This window comes from Seriola dumerili, unplaced genomic scaffold (assembly GCF_002260705.1).
Source record: "Seriola dumerili isolate Sdu_G_001 unplaced genomic scaffold, Sdu_1.0 BDQW01000111.1, whole genome shotgun sequence".
NCBI lineage: Eukaryota > Metazoa > Chordata > Actinopteri > Carangiformes > Carangidae > Seriola > Seriola dumerili.
In genome coordinates this window covers 866,123-888,167 of record NW_019174366.1, presented here as the reverse complement: position 1 = coordinate 888,167, position 22,045 = coordinate 866,123, and the positions used below count along the sequence as shown (strand labels likewise).

Genomic DNA, 22,045 nt, shown 5'->3' with positions numbered 1-22,045 from the left:
CTGACCCAGCAGAGCCGGGTTCCAATAAAGACTGAATGAAGGAGAACACACTGAACTACAGCAGCTGTGGCTTAATATGAATTATAATGCCTGTTTATTTGTGTGATCAATGGAAAATCCACCTACAGTATTTTGAGAGATGTGGTCAATAAAAAACGGAGGTTAATTTATGTCTGATTTACAAAATGGGTCATTCTTATTCTGCAAATTTGAGTCTGAGTCTGAGCCTCATACACAAATGTAATATATGTACATATGAAATAAAACCATATATATCAGAATCAATTATAAAACCTTTTAGAAATTTGAACAATTATATACTGACATGTCTGAGTAGCCCATACAAACATGTTTGTTTTCTATGTATGCTAATATTGTAGACATATGTTATGTAAATATATCCATCCCAAAGCCTGTCAGTATGTTGATACTATATACAGTAGGGTCCAAAAGTTTGAGAAAAAAAATTAATATTAATAAGAAAAACATATATAAGCATGTAGAATTAGGTTTTTTTACACTACAGTACCAGTCAACAATTTGGATACAATGGGAAAGTGTATCCAAACTTTTGACTGGTATATATATTTTGTTTTAATAAACGTGCATATATAAATTAAATATATACTGTTAATATACTGTATGTGCTTGCAACATGTTATACCATATCAAAAATTCATATATATTATTGTCAAAGGTGTGGTACTGTATATATTAATCTTACTATGGGTATTTCATTTATGTTATAAACGTATACCTTCATATATCCAGAGGATGTATATACTGTATGTGATAGTAATAAATTGCCATATAGGTGACATGGAAACATCTCTCTTAATATATGGGCCTATATGTCTTATATTACATTTCTGTATGGGAGGCCACAGACAAGTAGCAGCATTTTTGGTCTTTAAAGCTGCACTAATCAATGTTTTTTACAGTAACAATGGCTCAAAAGACTGTGTCTAATGTAAATGAGAAAAAAAAACAAAGAATTATCATCTAACTCTGCAGTGTCCCTTAGTGCTCTAGCGTGGTTCAGAAACCTGTTTTGGTCCGCTTTCATGGTTCTCATTAACCTCATTTCCAGTAGCAGCCGGTTGCTGTTTTCAGAAAAATCCCTCTGATGAACCCACCACACGACCTGCGCAGCAACAAACAGCAGACAGACTCGGTCAGAGAGCAGCTGGTGAACATCGTTGAGCATTCAGCAGCTAAAGAGGAGCTGGTGAAGACCAAACAAAGAGTAAAAGAGAGGGAACGCTGGAGAGTCATCAGCTGGACACTGACTGGTGATAGCTGTCTGTGTATTTGTCACTACCAGCAGCAACTTTCACATTACACATAGTCACTTCATTTATTGTAGTATAAAAATATTGACTTGTGCAGCTTTAATTTGTACTTCTCTTTTAGATAACCTAAGTTTTGAACCTAAGCTTCTGTTGGATTGCCTATGTTGCAGGGTGCAGACTTTATATGGCAGAGATTGGCTGTTGTAGTTGGTCCTTCAGATTGTGGTTAGTAAGAAAAGGATACTCATCCAGCAGATTGTAACTCAGGTCCAGCACCTCCAGAGTGTCTGTCTGTGCGAGGATAGTTTCATAAGGGATTTCTCTCAGGCCCTGGTAGGCGAAAGAAAGCCACTGGAAACTAGAGACGTGGTTGGATTGACTGTGATGATCCATGACAAAGAGCCCAGCACTGTATTCTCTTCAGCTCCTCTCCACTTGTAGTGATGAAGATTAGGAGAGAAGTCAGATGATTATGCCATGATCAAACCTTGAATAAACAACAACAAAACAAATGTGTTAAAGACATTATGCCACAGGAAGGACTCCGAAAGCTTTCCTTGATTATTATTTTCACTAAAACACCATGACTTGAAGAGAAATGACAAATTACACAACACCTGCACAACAATATGATTTTACTAACATTCATTTACTGGAATTTTCCCTAGAGGATAAAAACAGTATCTATCTATCTATCTATCTATCTATCTATCTATCTATCTATCTATCTATCTATCTATCTATATTTATCTATCTATTTGACACCAGTCCCATACAATAGCCTTGAAAAATATAACTCCTTTGTCAGGCAAATAATTTTAACATTATTGCCCAGCTCTTCCAGCTCTATGTGGACTAATACTGAATATGTCATCTGCTATTAAGGTAGAAAAATATGAAAAAATGGTCATAATTGGTCATAATATAAAATCAATCTCATGTCTGTGCGCTAAGTATGAAGCTGGAGGTGATTAGCCTAGCTTAGCATAAAGACAGGAAGCAGGGGGAAGCAGCTAGCTTGGCTTTGTCCAAAAACAGGACTGACTGGGGATGGCTATAACATTGGTCAGTTATAAATCTTCTAATTTCTCCAATCAGGAACAAGTTAGGAACCACCTGATTCACTCTATACCTGCTCAGTTTAGTCCTTATTCCACATGTGAGGAAGTAGCTTGCTGTGTCAGACAGTCTATTTTAGAAGGAAAAAACTCATTTTGAGTTGAAAGTTGTTGTTTTTTTTGTTTTTTTTTTAAACTTTGTTTATTTTTGTGATGTGATAGTTAGTAGTTGTTGAAGCTGGTGAACATTTACACATTTTGTTGAGTTTTATCTTTATGTTGCAATGATTTATCACCACTATGACTGACAGTAGTCTGACAGTATGTCATAATGTCACATTTTCACCCCAGGATATGCTACACTAACCTGGATGATGAGGTGAATTGTAACATTTTACTCCTTGAGTTTGAGACTAATCCACAGACATGGCAGAGATAACACCTACACCATTGAACAGCAAACACATGGAACTAACTTGTTTCACATTTTGAACACACTAGCTTAAAAGATACAGACAGAAATGTCAAAAATGTTACAACCATCCCCGGTCTGTACCAACGCCTCTAAAGCTGACTGATTAACACGCATCGCATTTGTTAAATTTGTACAAGAACAGAAATGAAAATTTCAACTAGTGTACAAATCACATTTCACACAGACAGTAGAGTGAGGGTTACCTGATTCCCTGGTTAGCCATCTGACACAATGACATGACTTCAATATAAGATAAATTACATTTAAAAAAAATCTCTTTCCATTAAAAACAGCCCATAAATGAAAGAGGCTCTTCACAGCCAGAGGCCATAACATGCTGACCTCCTGATTTGTTATGTCACCTGAAAGGTGACATAACAAATTTTGAAATCTTGTTCTGGATTTAACACTGAGAAGCACTGATATTAAGATTAACATGACTCAAAATAAGATTACTCTGTGTGTTGGGAATACACTAAAGAAACTGAGTGATAGATTTTGACAGTGTTTTCTACCACCCATGCCTCCTGATGATAAACTGTACAGTGAGCTGCTGCTAATGCTCTAAACAATCTACCTACGAAGGATTCTGTTCCATTCAACACTGGTGATGAGTTATCAGTCAAAAGCTTTAAAGACGTTCCCCTTGACGACTGATGCTCTAGATGCTGCAAGAACTTTTTTACTATACTACAAATACTATCAACAATAACAAAGTCAACAAATATTTCAAATTTCCTGGGACTACTGTCAAACACTCAAATATAGATGCATCACATACAAGTGTATGTGTTCAGTTTCAGTTGGACTCACCGAGCTGTAGAGGAGATGGTTTATCCTTTCAGTGCATGCAAACCTCTGAGAACTGCTTACAGCTCATATAAAAAGCCTCCTTTCATACCCCAGCTGTAGATCACATGATGGGGATAATCACATTGCTGCTTAACCTTGTGGTTTTGCAGGACCCACTGGCCCAGATCTAAATAACTTCGATAGTGTTGAATTCTAAAAACACTGGAAAACAACATCTTATAAGTGTGGCTTAAAACTAATGAGGAAATGTTAACATGAAATGTACTAGAGGAAAGTTGTTTTACTGATCAGACACAATGGCTTAATGTTCACAATGACATTCATGTATGATCACTTACAGTGCAGCTGTATCTGTGGTCTGACATCAAGCTGTGGGAATTCTCATGAACACTGGTTTGATTCTCCTTGCAAATACTTTATGGATAATTTATATAAATTATTAATAACACTGAATGAACAAAAATTAATGAACGCATTATGCAAAATATTCCATCAGCTTCATTTACACAGATTATCTGGAGGTTTATTATGATGTTTTTTTTCTGTTTACAAGTCCAAATAAACATGTTTATGCTGACCTTGACTGTGAATGTTTCCTTTTGCCCCCAAATTCCCAACAAGTCCAGTGTACACAGACATGGCTCTTTCATTATGTTTTTGCTTGTCCACATAGAAACCAAAAACTGCTCCTCTGCCAGAATAGCATGTGTCAGTTGGTTTGTGGTAATTTGATTAATCACAAATTCATTTAGGAATATGTACAGGGTAAGAAAAACATAAATTAAGATAACTCAGTTTGGACACAGGACGACTTCAATAACATTGCAGGAAATTAAAACTAAATGACCTACACCACAAACCAACTGACAATCAGTGAACCCTGGGACTTGGTGATCCAACCCTGGTTCTGTCTAAAATAAGTAAAAGACACTAAATACATTTTTAAAAATCTCTTGCGAGCTTTACATATATAACAATACTTTCAGTGGCTAATTAGAATAAATGCTGTGTAAACAATGTCACTTAGTGTAGAAGGTTATTTTTCAGGCACAATAATTGTCACAAAGTTCATTATAAGTCATAGAAACTGTTCCAGCAAAGTTCCCACTGATCCTTGTTGGAGAGTTGTCTTATTGTGCAGTGTAGACGTCCTGAGGATGAGTCAACTCTTCTGAAACAGCACAGTGAGGGGTTGGTGGCTGTGATACCGTACACAAAGTCAAATTCAAGTCTTGACTGAACACACAAAGTGGTGACCTCTGCCGGCTTTACAGTCCCTTATCTGCCACTTTGCCCTTCTCCACACCAGGACACAGTTTTTGCTTCCCCTCTTTTTTGACTGAAGGGGAGTCTTCTTCCAGTTGGTGTAGCTGACTGGCTCACCGCCCACCCACTCCCAGTGTCCCTGGCCTTCTCTGTCATTCAGACCTTTTACAGTATAGGAGAAAAAAAGTCAGTCAGTGTAAACAAGCTGTAATCTACAATGGAAAAATATATTTATTGATGTAATTCATGAAACTTTCAGTCCTACTGCATTGTGCAAAATATTGAACACCATCTATTCCATGTTGACAGAGAACAAGTTAATAAAACAAAATGTAATTCTTTAATTACTACTCATACTTTTCCTAACCCAACCTATCCCAAGAGTCATTGTGCATATATGTGTATATATTTCATTTAAATATGCAAGTTTATTAAAACAACATACAGTAGGCCTACCAGTCAAAAGTTTGGAAACACTTTCCAATTGTGTCCAAAACTTTGACTGGTACTGTAGTGTAAAAAAAAATCTAATGGTATGTGCTTATATATGTCTTTTTTTACTAATCTTTTTTTCTTAGACTTTTGGACCCTACTGTATATAGTATCAACATATATTTACAGGCTTTGGGATGGATATGTTTACATAACATACATATGTCTAGAATATAAGCATACACAGATAAACATACATATTTGTATGGGCTAGACATATATGTCTAATAAACTTAATATATAATTTTTACATATATTGTTTTATTTTTTATACACATATATTTCTTGTACGGAAATTCAATTTATAGACATATATTACATCTGCATATGGGTGGAGGAGTGCCCCTTTAATATAATCTATACATTTTTAACAGTTTAAACATCAGGAATGCCATTGCAACAAATCAGTAAAAAAATACCCACCTATCCAGAATGGTTTTCTTCCGCTGAAGTCCCACAGCCAGTCCATGTCAACTTTAGAGAGAACACTTGCAAGAGTTCCTTTATATCTGAAATAAAAAAGAGAAAAATGAAATCTGTGTTTTCTTTTGGAGGGGGTAGTTTATAGAGCATATCAATTAGATTATACAGCTCTTGTGTGTGACAGGCAGCTAATCCGAAGAATGTATGCCCATGCTTTCTGTCTCACAATTTCTCTCTATGTCTGTTTATCCTTTAACAAAGACATTGTGTGAGTTTACAATGTTGAAGTGTACCTCTCCCTGCAGGCTCTGTTGGCTGTGCTCCAGGTGGCTTTGTGCTCAGTGCTGAGGATGTAACAGTGGCCACCATGAAAGGTCCAGCCCCGTGGACACATCTGAGCACTCACCATCTGTGTTTGAAGAACAAATGTGCAAACATATCAACATTTTAGGTGAACATAAATAATTCTAAATGAAAATGTTATGAAATAATTTTAAGAGGAAAGAAAAAAAACACTAAAAAAGTAACATCTATCAATCTCTGTGGAGTTCTGCAAGGTTCTATCCTGGATCTGCTACTTTTCAGTCCTTATGTATAATAACACTAAGGGTCATCATTCATAAGCACAGTGCTGATTTTAATCATCATGCAGATGACACCCTATTCTATATAGCTGTTGATCCTGATGCTCTGAGCCCCCCATTTACTCCCTTGAAAACTGTATCTCACATTAATTGATGGGTTCCATCTGGATTAGGATTAACCAGATATCAATGTTATTGGTCCATAATAGCAAAGAGAAATTTGCAATTTACTTTTCTATCTTGGCAAATTTCGTATCAAGCAAAGAAGTCTGTGTATGCTTGTATTACAGGTAGGTTTCCCTGTGTCGTGAAGCTGGAATACCTGATCAGTTGGCGCCCAGGGTTTCCAGGAGACACCATTGCAGTGAAAGAGCTGGTTGGTTGTTTGGTTGAAATGCAGGAGTCCCATCATTTCTGGCACACAGGGCTTGGGGATGGCATTATTAGCTGCAGCCTATCGACCACAAAAATTGTGGAAAGTGTGGAATGACCAATATGCACAATATTTATGAAACAAAGTCAAACATTTTCTAATGGATGGTAGAAAGTGCCCATATTGGTATGGATACAATTAAATTGAGATCTTGGCAAATGAGACTCGAGCACATTTTCCAAGAAGCAGAAAACAAACTGACATTTGTACTCACACGTGCGTTGGCCAGTCCAGTTCTTTGAGATTTTGAGATCTTTCTTTGAGGATCCAGTCTTAATTTAGTACGCACTGCTGACACCTGTTGCTGTCCCCCTCTGCTGACCACACGGATGTTTGCTTTTCTGCCCTTCCTGGATGGGGAGGTGTCATCTTCTACTTGAACCTGCATGATACCGTGATACTGGAATCAAAAAGACAAAAGAAATTAGGGATTTTCTGACTTTGAAAGGTTAGGTCAGGTTGGTATCTGCTGTTACTGCTGCTTACCGTGTAAATAACTTCTGTCCCATTGTGAAGAACTGATGAAGGTGCAATCTGAAAGTTGAAACAGTTTATAGAAATTTTTAAATGGAACAACGCCACAACAAATAATGACAAATGCCAGCTTGAATAAAGTCACTTGCAGTGCTGAAATTTAAGTGTAGGTACTCACAGACTTTGGATTGCCCATAACTCTGAGTTTCTTTTTCGGGGGCCTGGAGATGCTGTCTCCACGGGTCCAGATACCTGATTCAGTGCCTAAGGGAAGTTTCTCTAGTTGAATGGATCCATGCTGGGGGTACTTGTCTGACCTAATCTCTTTTCCTCCAAGGACAGGAGCCTTCTGAGCCTCCTGTTTAAGCCTGCACTGACCTGTGGTGTTAAAGATTTTACCGCCATGTTACTATCTTTGGGCATATATTGATTACCTGAGTTCTTAATCAGATTCACTGGCACCATCTTTTGAAAAATGTCACTGTAACAAAAATACATTACTCTAGGACCTCAGAAAGACACAGCTGGGGTTTATTTTTACCTCTTCCAGCGTCCCTGATGGTGACTTGAGCCCCACTGATGCTGCCAATTATTGTGCCTTCCGGGGAGACCAGCACCACTTCAAACATTTCTTCAGCCTCCTCAAGGTGATCCTGAATAATGTCTATGTGCCAGCTCCTCTTTGATACTCCTACACAGAGACAAACATCACAAGACTTGGTACAGCTCTGATTTATTGTGACTTTTCCAGGTTGGTACCTTTTATGTTGCAAGACGCTGTAAATTACTGAAATGAACTATAGTTGTTGTAGTGGCACAACAGTAGCAATAGCAATTTTAGTGGCAGCATTTTTTACAATATGACAGTACGACAATGGTATTCCTCTCAGAGGGTCAATAGAGCATTTTTAGGGCCACTGTAAGAAAAAATAATAATGGTTTGTGAAGAAAAGTTGAAATTATGAGAAAAAAGTTATTGTATTACAAGAAAAAGGTTGAGAGTATCTGTATATTACAATATAATTGGGATCAACTACAACAAGCACTTTTTTTATATTGCACATGTACAGAACAGCCTTTTTATTATTATATTCTTATTTTATTTCTTATTACATTTTCCCCTTGCACTGTCATTCTTTTGAGCTGCTGTGTCAAATTTGAATTTCCTCTATGGGGGATCAATAAAAGTACACTTTACCTTAAAACTGTATTGAGTAGATTTGATCACATGTACATGTTTTAGCATCTCCTGACACTCTATATACAGTATACTTTACACATATTATTTTTCCTTGGAAAATATAAGAAGCTTAGATGTTTACCATTTCAAACTCAGTGAAGAGGCTGTGTGGTGCAATTTAACAGAAGTGGGGAAGTTAACGTTTTTGAGATTCTGTGTTTTCAACAGGCATGCATTGGTTTTACAAGTGAAAGGGCTTTAAGAAATAGGATGAGTGGTATAATGTTTTCCTGTGTTTTATTTGAAGTGTTGATCCATAAGAAGATGTATTTGTGGTTTTAAGAACCAACAACCATCTCAGTGTACTTCAACATTTCCTCTCTCAGGCTTCTCTCTGGAACTCTAGTAACAACAGGTTGGTGAGCCAATCAGAAGAGAGCCTCCTCTCCATCAGAATGCTCCAGAAGTCCTGATGGCTGGTTTTAAGGCTCAGTTTCTGAATACAGGCTGTGTGCATTTCTCTGTGGACTGGGCGCTTTGATACTTTCACAGTATTAATATAGAACCTAGACCTGCTTTATAATCAAACAACACATTGACATCTACCTTTAGACTATATGGACCTTTAAGTTTAGCTAACTTCCCCGCCTCAAGTGAAAAGCAGTGTCCAACTGCTTCCTTAACCTTTCTGTGGAGAGCACCAAACATCTCCTGTGTGACTCAGATGGAATGGGGCATTAGCAAAATACTAGTTGAGAATTAACATTCACTCAAAAAGCAGCATAATGATGTTGATTTCCATATCAATGAGCACATACCTGGATCAAACTGAATGAGAGAAGAAGGGCTCATGAAGAAATCTTTTCCAGCCATTGCAGTCACCTCCTTCACCTAAATAAAGAAAAAATCTGTTTGAGGGCCAAGAATAAGGTAACAATAACAAATCCAAATCTCGTAAAGCATAAAGCAGTACTGAAAACCTTTATTAAGCCAACAGTGCTCAAATAAGTATACATATAATGTGAAAATTCATAATAGCTGTTCAGTTTCAGTAAGAACTGACTACAGACCTTCACAGTGATGTATGAAGACTCTGCCAAGTTTCCTTTCCGGATGATGTCCAGAGAAACTCCTCTCTGATCCTCACACACAGAGTACTGAGATTGAGACAGCTGCACACTGGACCACCTGAGTTCAAGTCTGCAAAGACAAGGTCAAGCATGGTGAAGATGAAGCTGTTCATTTAATATGCCATAAAAGTCAGTTTTACACAGTTTTTATGCCTCCGTGCCGGCAACAGTCAGAGCCGGAACCGTATTGTTTTCAGGTTGTCCATCTGCGTCCGTCCATCAGTCTGTCCCATTCTCGTGGACGCGATATCTCAGTAACGCCTTTACAGAACTTTCAGTAGAACTCAAGGATGAACTGATTTAGATTTTGGTGGTCAAAGGTCAAAGTTGTGGTGACCTCATCAAACACAGTTTTGGCCTTTTGAACGCAATATCCAAGTAATGCTTCGAAGGAACTTCTTCAAATTAGGTACAAACGTTCATCTGGACTCAAGGACAAACCGATTAAATTTTGGTGGTCAAAGGTCAAGGTCAATGTGACCTCACAAAACACTTTTTAGCTATTATTAAAGACTTCACAGTAATTATGACAAAATTTCACACGAATGGTTCATATTTTCTATGACTCTGGATAAACAGGGATGTAACCTGAAACTAGTCTGAGTGGAGGAGGCAGACAACCACGAGGCGATGATTGTAGTTTTTCCTTACATGTGAGAGGGTCCAGTGTTCCCTAAAGGATCAGACACTCTGAACTCCAGGCTATCTGACAGAGAATCCCTCTCTGGATTGATGATGTAGATGATGGTTCGCTTCTTCAGCTCCACCTGTGACAAACACTGTGGCACAAAGCCACCTGCAAAAGCAAAGAGAAAGACTTACTTCTTCATGCAAGTTAAGCTGAAGCGTAGATGAAAACAACATTCTTTTTCAGACCTGTAGTAATGTTTTCTAGGTAACCAAAGTAGGGTGGGCGAACAATGCAGAAGATCAGCTCGTCTTCTCTGCTGTCGCTGTCTTGGGCCTTCAGCTCCCTGGATGACAGGAAGATCCCAGATCGTCCGTCATCTAAAACCTCAGCTTTCCAGAGAGGCAGTATCTTCACAACCTCAGGAGGCGATTTGTCCAAAGGCTTGATCTGAAAATCATATACAGTTTGTTCATAAAATAGATATTGGTTAACATGAATGTCATATTCCTTTGGGTCCTTTGAGTGACAGTCCATATGATAAATATAAATTTAACTTTATCTAGATTTGAAAAATGCTGCATGTGTTTTCCATTGCATACTGATACAGCACAGCATTATTGCTGCATATAGTGTTTGCCCCACACATTGTTGATCATAGGGAACATTCGAGAGGGGTCTAACTGCAGACCTCAGCTGAGGACCCAGGTCTGTGACCCAATGGGAAGGAACAAGTAAGGTGTGTTTCTTTTTAACAAGATTTAATTTATTTAAATGTGTCACTTCTTTTATTGCTACAAAACAAGAAAATACAATAAAATAAAACTTCTACAAAAATATAAAAGCCAACAGATAAAATATAAAAGCCAACAGACCTTTTCCACAGCACACATTTTCACTTGTCATAGCAGGAAAATCACAAGTGAAACTAATTTCATTAACTACGGCTTGTTTCCATCAAGTTCCAGTAAACATGACAGTGAGCCATCATGTTCACTGGAACCAGCTCCCCTTGAATATAGTTATCATTTACACCCATGATTTTCCTGCTATGACATGCTAAAATTTCTGCTGGGAAAAATGTCTACAGATTTATTTTTGCAGGGTTTTTATAGTTCCTCCAGTCATGTTTTAAACTCTGTAAAAATCCTCTGCTATGATTCATATTTAGTTTAACATGGTTTTCACACATTAAACTGGGTCTGAAGCTCATCTCCTCTTACTTCCTGATTGTGAAATCTGGATCAGGCTTTGAGCCCCGCCCACCACCTGCTTGCTCCAGGTGGACAGGTGAAAGAGCAGAGAGTATCAAGATGGTTAGAGGTGGAAACATCAGAGAGACTCAGCCACATGTTTGAGCCTCAGTCAGACCCAGACTCAGAGGAGGAGTCTGTTGAGACCAGAACCAGAGACTAGCAGACGGATCAGAACAGTTAGCATAGTTAGCATCTTTTATTTGTTTATGTTGTTTGTTAGCTTGTATTGCAGTGGCTGACACAGTGTTTGTGCTAATGCTAGTTCAGGTTTATTTTCCCCTGCCCCCCGTCCCCACAAGTTGAGAGGAGTTGTTTCTGAGGTTTGTGACATATGAAACCCTAGCTGTCTGAATCTGTCTTTATGAGCTACATATTCAGCCATTCACACAGCACTTCCACATGCTCGTTTTCCTCTGGCCCAGTACACGCCCGGTTCCACAGCCCGATATTTAGCATGCTACCTCCACATCTGGACCAATTTTGGCACACATACAGAAAATCTTACAGGAGGATAACAGCCAGAATCTACCCAGATGTGAAAGTACATGGGCCAGACTGGGCCGAGGACCCAGATAGATGTTGGGCCAGAAGTTCCGCTTTGCTGTCTCACAGACAGAAAATACTTTTAAAAGCCAAGAAAAACCAATGTGTATGTTTTACCTCTAAAACAATGTATCATAAAGCAGAACAACTCAAAACAGATCAGTTTTCAAATGTAATTCAGCTACATATACATTTTATATTATGCAGATGATTTTGAAAAGAAGAAAAGGGGATGCTTTAATGGTAAACTAATTTCAATGGAAATTTAACTTAGCCTGCATGGAGCAAATTATGCAGCCATTCAAAAACATGACATAGATTACAGGCTGCTACAGGCTACACTGGCTTCATTACAGTCATTAGCTGAAAGATATGCTATGATTTCAGTTTGCATTCTGGGTGCCGTAAATCCTTGTATGCTACTGTAAAACATGTACAGTTCTACAGCTATTTGGCACGTTACCACCACCTTCTGGTGTGTGAGTGTTATTGATGTTCATGCTCATTAGCTGCAATCACATACATTCAGTTCACCCTTCAGTCCTTAGGGAAAAATGCTACTTCAGGAAATGATGCATTACACCTGGGTATCCTACATTTCCTATTGGCTCACAGACCTAGGATGTGAGGTGTGCTAACAGCCACGATGGAAATGAACAGCTGGGAGAGCTGGAAGACACACACATCACACAGCCTTTATAACTCATAATAAATCATCACCTACCTGAATGGTGAAAAACACAGGTTCCACATGTAAGCGCCCGTCCAGGAGGAAGCCTCGGTTGGTGCTGTCAGAGGCATTGAAGGCGAAACGATCGATCTGCGACGGCCCCCCGTTGTGTTTATATGACACCTCCAGCTCCTGTATGTGTCTGTGGGTGAAGTTTGATCCAGAGGTTAGTGTGGTGCCAGCTAAAAGCAGCTTGCCATACTGTGGAGGCTGGAGGAGGGTGAAGGTCAGGGCGCTGGGTGGAGTGTCTGGGTCAGACAGGGCCAGGCAGTCAGGACCCAGGATGATGGAGGAACCCTGGGGGACTGTGACGCCTTTGTTGGAGGACAGAGACGGCAGGATCCGGTCCACCATTTCCACTGCAATCTCAAAGCTTCCATTTCGGCTGGTCTTACCATTACTCACAAAAAACCTGTCAAAGCATACAACAGACTGGGTGTTAGGCTATCTGACTTATTTTGACCTTTCCCTTTGCACTAGTAGCAAGAGCTGTGACATCGTTTGACAAAATCACCAAACACATAAATGAAAGACAAAGTGTGAGCTGTGATTTCAGCTGTATTTACAGTAACATAATCACTCAGAGAGAAAGTTAGAAGAGACAGTGTCTTTTTTTACTTTATTTACTTTATTTACTTCAACTCCAGAACATAACAGACTTTTATTAGAGGCAGGTGTTTATGTTTAACTCCCTCTGTTTGATATGTAGAGTTGGTCAGAGCGGTTAGTACAAAGCCTCGTTACCGATGACTTCTCTCTCTCCCTCCCTCTCTCCTGCTAACTTATGTTTAGTTATTCCTCTGTCCCATTTAGTAATAATGACACATGTACTGAAAGTAGCTTATTTGCTGTAATGGAGGTGAGGTTCAGTGTACTGGAAGTGCTCCTCTTCTTCCCTGCAGTTCCCGAGCAGCTGGGAAACCAGAGCGGCTATGTAGACTGCAGGTCGGTACTCCACTGACCAGTGGTGAAGATACCATCAGTCAGTCAGTCGGTCAGTCAGTCAGCCAGCCAGTTGATCAGTCAGTCAGCCACCGACATTCACAATTATAGGGATGGTCCCGCTGTTGCGGTCTGACCAAAAAGCAAGTACATCACAAGTCAAAGCTCCTGGACTCACTGAAAGGTTTCTGTGGGTGTGCTGCCTCGGTTGTCATGCACATAAGAGACAAGGTTAGCTGCTACGTCCATCTGGCTGAAGGTGGAGATGGCCAGTCCAGGATGCTTGATGTACTCTATGTGTCCTTGAGCAGGAGGGTTAGTGATGACAAACAGAAGCTCTTCAGGTTTCTCTGTGCCGTCTGTGGCGAGCAGCACGTCTGTAGTGAGAACCACACGATCGCCCCGACTGACCTTCACTGGCTTCACAAAGATGGCGATATTTCCTGTTAAAGGAAACATTTAAAGGTTGTATTAAAATGTATGGATTCACACCAGGCAGTTAAACACATGTGACCTTGCAGTCATGAGGATATCACATGTAGAAAATCTGTTCCAAACCTACAGTATGTCTAATAAAGGATATATGTCTGGCTTCTAGTACCTTTTTCAAGATCTCTGACGGCGATGTGGAAGTGCTGTGGGGGTGATTGATTCTTTCCATCCAGCAAGTGGAAGACAAAGAAGTCCTGTGTTTTCGCTGCATGCAGGCCTGTGTGCACATAGCGCAGAAGGTTCATGTCCACCATTTCCTGGGTGCAGTTTTTCCCAGCTGTCAGCGTCACCCAGTCCTGACCTTCCTGAGACAGGATCAGTCACAGTTAGGAGCACAGCACCTCCCTGTGTCTTCCTCATGTTTACATTGGCAGCTCACCATAAAGCAGCACATCTCAATGCTGTGGGAGTTAGGACTTAATTCCATAAATACTGCAATTCTTCTTTACAAGAATACCTCTGATTCATGGTAGATTGTCCTTGTCCTAGTAAATGAAACCCATTGGCCACAGCAGCTTTCTATGCCCAATCAGCTTCCTCAGTTTAATACAACCATTTGACCAGTCTTAATCATTACAATCATTGCCAAGCTGCCATGGATTTTTTTTCCAAAGCATATCTTTGTGAGTTTGTCTTGTGATGACTGAAGTGCATCCAAACCTTTAACTGTTCAGTGACAATTAGCCAGTTTTTGGAGACGGTCAGATTTGTAAAACCTTGACCTCTAAGCTTTTATTGTATTGTGTGTTTATTCTATGACACAGGGAGATAGATATTACAAAAATATATATTTTTTATAATAAAAATGTATCAACTTACAATAGAGAAACAGTGTGACAATGTGACAGGAGTTCCTTGTAGTGATGAAGCTACAAATAATGATCACCTGAAACTCTTTATAATGCTTTATAATACTAACTACTTTAGCTCATTGTTTTTCTGTACGGCCACCAGGCCTGGCCATATCCAAAATCTAATATGTTGATACAGTCCAGCCCAAATACCGCGATATAACATATTATCATATATCATAGGGGGGATTTTTTCAAATAATATGATTAAGTGATTATTTTTCATGTTTCAGTTGTTTTTTTTAATAATATATAATTATATTTTGGTATGTTATGTTTGAGGTATAAGTGATGCTGCCACTAAACAGTGGTTCAAAGTTTTATTTGTCACATGCCAAAGTTTGATGTACGTTAAGCAAAGAAACTACATGAGGGTTGGACTCTGAGGCAGGGCAGACTGAGCAAAACTGCAAAAAAAATCGGATTTTTTTCTCAATATTATGAAAAATGCAGGAAATATTGCAATATTCATTAATAATGAATACGGATCCAAGCGTAATGGCCACAACTTTACTGTTTTGGGTCACTCTCACCGCTTTCTTTTTCATTTGATCATTCAGTCATTTTCAACTGCAGCAGGCATCTCTGATAAAACCACTGTAATCATCACTCTAAAATATGAAATATCTTAAACTCAATGTCACTGGTGTTGCAAGCTTTATTTTTGGTATTTGGTATATCATGTTTCATTTCCACTAGACTTGGGTGGTTATTTGAGAATATCAAATATTATATTATATATTTCGCCACATGCAATATTTTCAATAATATCTATGTTTTGTTGTTGGGGTTCTTCTTACCCTGATTTTACTGCTTTGTACTTGTATGTGACAAATAAAACTTTGAACTGGTGTTTTATTAGTGCCCAAATATCACGATAATATTGTACATCGCGATATTTGGGCTGGACTGTATCGAGATGTTACATTTAGGATATCACCCAAGCCTAATTCACACTAATTCACACTGCCATAACAATTAGCTGTGAATAATTAAATATCACTTGTGAGAAAAGCCTTTACTGTTTACCGACTGTCAGTATGGAGCACTGGCATAAATTATCTACTAGGTACAATCTCTTAATACAGCTAAAGTGACAGAGGACATAACATCAGAAAATTTGGTGTATCTCTTTGAAATCTAACATCATTACACCAACCTTGAGTTGAAGTAGTCCTTGGGTAGGAACAGTCTCAAACATGTACATGACCTCTGAGGAGGTAGTATCACTGTCTTGTGCAAACAGTGTCACACTGGAGATGAGCCTGGCCTCTCCTGGCTCCACCTCCAGCCCATTGTTCCTAATGGACAGAAGATTGAGACAAGTTTTGCTTTTTTTTTTTCTACAATCAATCATGTGATGACACACTTTAAATATGAAGTGTGATGAAGGTGTTAGTCTAACCTTATGGTGTGAGGCTCCTCATCATTGACTGGCAGCACTTGAACCATCACTTGTCTGTGGAGTTGATGCCTGCTGTCAGTTAACTGGATGGTAAAGCTATCCTCCATATTCTCCGAGTCATCGTGCATGTACATCAGATCCATACCTGCAAACCGATGATGGCACAGATTTTAATGACTTGTTGAAAAATGTAATAGTGAGTTTGAATTATTCTATAAAGAACTGCATGCTTATTTCATACTACCATTAACAAAAAATTATAAAAACTGTTCATTTTTAATATAATTGTACTGTATGTCAATATTTCCTTGCTGTTGACATAAGAATCTGTCACATATCCACAGTAAACACTCTGAAACTATTTACTCCACTTTTAAAAAAAAATCTTTACATCAACAGTTTCAGTGTCTGTCGTCTGGTTCCCTCCTCAGACTCCTTCAGCCAGAGCAAACACATTCAAACGCTCTTTTCTACCCTGTGACACTAAACTGTAAAAAAAAAAAAGAGCTAGATTTTGTTTTAACTTATTGTCTAACGTACTCTTTCTGTTTTGTTTTTATTATTTATTGACAAGTCAAGTCAAATATTTTATTTGTATAGCACCAATTCACAACAGAAGTTATCTCAAAGCACTTTTTAAATAGAGCAGGTCTAAACCTTCTTTTTATAATATTATCTACAGAGATCCAACAATTCCCACCAAGAGCTGCACTTCACGACAGTGGCAAAGAAAAAACTTCCTTTTAAGAGGCAGAAACCTCAAGCAAAACCGGACTCAGCAGCATGTGGACTCTGCGCTTGCAGTATTCACCACACCAGTTTAACCCAATTATCTAAACTGCTTATTTGGAAGTTAAACCAAGAACCAATGGAAGTTTATAATAGACAGTTTGGGTAATAAAAACCTGGCCCCATTCACCCTGATGACATCATGGGGGATATTTCACTATTTCAGTATTCTTCATGAGTAATGACACATTGACCTTCTTGTGGAAGGTAGGTGCCCCTTTCATATTTCCAGTTGGAAACTGATGTCATCTTTCCCACAGGACATGAATGCAGCATGATACTGTGAACCAGACCACGGCTACACTGAGACAAACTGTAACTGAGGCTACAGCACAGACGCGTCAAAGGTACCATTAATAAGATCCGTCATTGTAAAGTCGACAACAGGGGACGGGGGACCAGCCTCTCGTCTCTTGCTGACTGGCTTCTCCCTGTCGTGGTTGATGATGCTGCCGTGCTGAGGTGGTTTGACGATGCTGAAGAGCAGCACATTCCTGGGGACATCCAGATCCGATGCATGCAACAACGACGAGTCCAGTTGCTTGGTTTCTCCTTCTCGTACCTCGTCACAGAAGGACATCAATCAATAATCGACCATATCTCGTGAACAAAAAGTCTCCTGGTTATTATGATTTTCAAAAAGTGAGACTGGCCATGAGAACTTACTGTGAAGTTGCGAGCCATAAACTCTGGGATCTCATCATTTGTTGGGTTAATAATAATGTAGAAGGGCACATGGGCAGAGCTGTGTTTGCCATCTGACACACAGAGCATGAGCTGGTCAGCTGTGGGCTCCATCCTCTCATGTCTGGACTGGACGTAGTTCACATGGCCGTCAATGATGTCTTTGTATGAAAATGAAGCTGTGAAATAAAAGGTTAGACAGAGGAACACATGAAATCAATTGTTTGTTTCACCCATGTAATGATATATGACAATTCTTACCTATGCTTATACCCATGTTGCTTTTCTCAAAGCCAGGACTGGGCAGGACATTTTCAATGTAGCCAAACTGGGGTGGAGAGATCAGATTGACCACCAGTTCATCCAGGACAGTGTCCACATCAGAGGCCTTCAAATGAGAAGCAGTTATCGGGGCAGCTCCACCTTCATTCACCACAAAGATGTCTCCTACGAACAGATGAGAAAATTCTAAAACATTTAAAACAACTAAAATCCCTGTGACTGTTCAAATAATGGAACATGTAACTGATACATTTTTTTCATATTAATTTTCTGTAACAGTATTTCTTTGTTGAAAAAGGTCAATATGAATCCTTAAAGTTTAAGTGGTCCTGACAGCTGCACCCACACAGTCCTCAGATCAGGTGTAATCAGGCCAGATAAGTGAAAACACCTGTACCATGGGAAGGCTCAGGCCATATCCAAAATTTAACAACTCGATGTAATCCAGCCCAACCCATACATAAATGTAATATATGGCATATAACCCGATCAGTCATAACATTCTGACCACTGACAGGTGAAGTCAATAACATTATCTCATTACAATGGCACCTCAGTCAGTGGGTGAGATATATTAGAAACCAAGTGACATTTAGTCTTGGGGTCAATGAGTTGGAAGTAGCAGAATGAGTGAGTGTAAAGATCTGAGCCACTTTGACAAGGGCCACATCGTGATGGATGGACAACTGTGTCAGAGCATCTCCAAAACTGTTTAACTGTTTAACAATTTCAGTGCTGTGTTATTTTCCTCAGCACAATGTTGAATGACCCACCTGTTGTTAGTGAAGGTGGTTGGCTGTCAACTGGAAACACTGTGATTTGGAGGTCATACACAGGGAGGCTGTGCCGGGACTGAGCTGCACGCATGGTACTGATGGGATTTCCTCCACTGCAGCATGGAGCAGAGTTTTCTGTTTCTCCATCAGAAATGACGAAGGTGATGGTGTCATGGCGAGGAGTGAGACCAATCTCCAGTCCTACAACAACATTCATATAAAGCACTTTCAGAGACAGTCCCGACTGTTCCAAGATATGTACTCCATGTTACACGGACAGGTGCTTTGTAAAATATATACTGTATATATGTACAGCTCCAAAGCATGAGAATGAGTTCAACCAATATGGCTTCTTTCATGTGTATACAGATGTAAAATACAGATACTTTTGGATTGTAGTAGCAATAGCTGAACAAGCCATACTCCCAGACTGAGAAGTTTGATACCAAACATTGTCTGTGCCCTTATGTACAGAGCTGGTATCAGTACATTGTTAGCTTAGCTTAGCGTAAAGACAGCTAACCTGGCTCTGTAAAAAAAAAAAAAAACTTAAAATGAAGAAAACTGATTTGAATTAGGAAATAAGTCTGTGGGACAGGCCTCTGTAAATAGTGGCACATGGGTATCACATTAAATGTATTTTGCCTATCAATGAATTGTGCTGGAAAAACTATCCCTAAATTGAAAGTAATCAGTTATATCTATAAATTCTACAATGAATTATGATCTATCAAACGGCATTATAACCACTATACTAAAGCGGATGACTCAGACCCTAACTCTAACAGAAGTCTTGATATATTCGCTGTTACCTGTGTGTTTGTAGGTGATGATCCCTGCAGTAATGTCCGCCTGGATGAAGCGATCGACCACGACACCATTTCTGAGCACCACACCGTGATATGGCTGCCGGGCAATTAATAGGGCCAGACTGCTGTTGTCGGAGTCTGCATCAGAAGCGTAGATGTACTCTGCTGTGATGACTATCTCCTTTCCCTCCGCACAGCTGAGAATTGGTTTCAGACCAGCAACCAACACTGGGACCTCGTCATTAATGGGATTCACCTGAAGATGACATGCAGGAAGTCACTGTGGTGAAACAGAGAACCAGTGTGAAGCCATGAAGATAGTTCACTATAAAGGAGAGCAGTTACCTTCACTTGCAGGACAAAACTGACTGAATTGGTTCCATCTGTGGCAGTGAATTCTATGTTGTCCTCTATAGTTTCTGAGCTGTCGTGATTGTAACTGCAACAACAGATAACACACAAAATAAAGATTTGATGAGTCATGAAATGAACATATGAATTTAAACAGTAACTCTAAATACTGAATCCATTCTTAAAGCTAGAGACCATCTTGTGATGGGATCAGACCGGATCAGACCAGCAGCCACACCCATCAACATGTCCCCACCAATGAGTACTCAGTAGTTATTACTATGTTATTACATGAATACTCAGTACTCAAAGGTCAGACCATATGGAATGCCATTATAATCAATATCAAATAAATATGTATGTAAATATAATAATATATGTAAATAAATCCTGAAATAAATAAATTATGTAATGTACATGTAGCCTTTATGGACGTAAATATTTCAGTGAGTCAATAAATAAATAAATAAATAGCTTTATAAATGAATGAATGAATAAATAAATGAACAAATAAATAGGTTTCAATTTGCTCTGAAACTGTGAGATAACCACGTCCACTCATTTGAATATAACAGGTAGAAATAAGAATTGCTGGGAAATAAATGAGACATTTGGAATAAAAAAAGTCTGAGGCATTTGTAAATAAAAGTCTTGAGAAATAAATAAATGTGGAATTATAAAATAAAAGTCCCCTTAAATAAATCTAAAAAAATTTAAGTAAAAAGCTATTTATTCATTTATTTATTCAATCATTCATTCATTTATATAGCTATTTATTTATTTGTTTACTCACAAATTTGCATGTATTTATATATTTATACATTTATTACCTAATTTATTTATTTCAGGATTTATTTCACAACTGTATTTATTTTTGAATGTATTAATTTATTTATTTGATTAAAATGGCATTCCATAAGACCACACCCATCTTCAAACCCTTCATTCTGATCTGAACTACACACCTGTAAAGTCTGAAGACTGTATCTCACACAGTTGTGACAGAATCTGTCCACAGACATATAAACACCTGCCAACGCATTCAAAACCCCCTCCGTGGTTGTTCCTGATACAGTGGGGTGTCTCATTTTGCCACCCACCCACCCATCCACCCACGCACGCACGCACGCACGCGCGCGCACACACACACACAGACTCACACAGGTGCCAAGTGACATGCTTATGCAAGCTGAGTGTGGGGAAGCCCAATTTTGGTTTTGTTGGATCTTAACTCAGCCTCAGATCCACATGATACTGTTGTTTTGAGCGATGGCGTCCCTCGAGGGTGTTTACTTGATCCTATTTAATTTTTTATCTATATGCTACCATTAATCATCAGTTTTCAGTTTCATGCAGAACACATTCAACTGCAACAGATGTAACAAAATATTCTTGAATTAAATAAGAATATTACAAAGTTCCTCATTACCAGCCCAGAGAGTGTTTAAAGACACTGCAGCAGTCGCCTCTAATATCAGGCTTTACACTAAGAGCTTACACACTGATTCAAGTTATATTCAAGAAACTTGTGCAATCACTCTATTTCATTGCTCTGTATTGTTATAAACTGTCCTGTTTGATATAATGTGCTTTTATTCTGAAATTCTTTTGAAAAGTGTTTGAAAATATATAAATAAATTATAAGTGAATCTTTACTTAATTACTTTATTTGGGAAAAAAACTATGTAAAAGCACAGAAACCAAGATCAACTTTTTGTTGTCTTGTTGATAACATATTTATGACCCTCTGATAATTGCTCCATCACAACATGAACATGACTCTATTGTCCTGAGATAACAAGATCTTGGGATAATGTGATAGAATTAATTTATTGCTACCAAGGCTGATCTTGGCTTTCATTTAAATTAGCTGCAGTGGACAACAGA

General features: G+C 38.8%; 1 protein-coding gene across 1 annotated transcript in view; it reads right to left on the bottom strand.

The window, feature by feature from the left end:
* Positions 1 to 1,498: 1,498 nt before the first annotated feature.
* The window catches only part of frem1 (FRAS1 related extracellular matrix 1), a 35,823-nt gene continuing 15,276 nt past the window's right edge, over positions 1,499 to 22,045 (bottom strand). Inside the window, exons 14-37 of the mRNA XM_022747859.1 lie at positions 20,153 to 20,246; positions 19,811 to 20,063; positions 18,996 to 19,199; positions 18,202 to 18,387; positions 17,923 to 18,119; positions 17,608 to 17,818; positions 16,468 to 16,612; positions 16,222 to 16,363; positions 14,321 to 14,516; positions 13,898 to 14,162; positions 12,772 to 13,189; positions 10,497 to 10,698; positions 10,272 to 10,416; positions 9,561 to 9,690; positions 9,309 to 9,381; positions 7,852 to 8,001; positions 7,489 to 7,688; positions 7,323 to 7,370; positions 7,051 to 7,236; positions 6,726 to 6,857; positions 6,113 to 6,228; positions 5,820 to 5,905; positions 3,639 to 5,066; positions 1,499 to 1,779 (exon numbers count right to left, since the gene is read on the bottom strand). Coding sequence (XP_022603580.1) covers positions 4,864 to 5,066; positions 5,820 to 5,905; positions 6,113 to 6,228; positions 6,726 to 6,857; positions 7,051 to 7,236; positions 7,323 to 7,370; positions 7,489 to 7,688; positions 7,852 to 8,001; positions 9,309 to 9,381; positions 9,561 to 9,690; positions 10,272 to 10,416; positions 10,497 to 10,698; positions 12,772 to 13,189; positions 13,898 to 14,162; positions 14,321 to 14,516; positions 16,222 to 16,363; positions 16,468 to 16,612; positions 17,608 to 17,818; positions 17,923 to 18,119; positions 18,202 to 18,387; positions 18,996 to 19,199; positions 19,811 to 20,063; positions 20,153 to 20,246 — 3,982 coding nt within the window. The 3' untranslated portion in view covers positions 1,499 to 1,779; positions 3,639 to 4,863. The remainder of the gene's footprint in view (positions 1,780 to 3,638; positions 5,067 to 5,819; positions 5,906 to 6,112; positions 6,229 to 6,725; positions 6,858 to 7,050; positions 7,237 to 7,322; positions 7,371 to 7,488; positions 7,689 to 7,851; positions 8,002 to 9,308; positions 9,382 to 9,560; positions 9,691 to 10,271; positions 10,417 to 10,496; positions 10,699 to 12,771; positions 13,190 to 13,897; positions 14,163 to 14,320; positions 14,517 to 16,221; positions 16,364 to 16,467; positions 16,613 to 17,607; positions 17,819 to 17,922; positions 18,120 to 18,201; positions 18,388 to 18,995; positions 19,200 to 19,810; positions 20,064 to 20,152; positions 20,247 to 22,045) is intronic.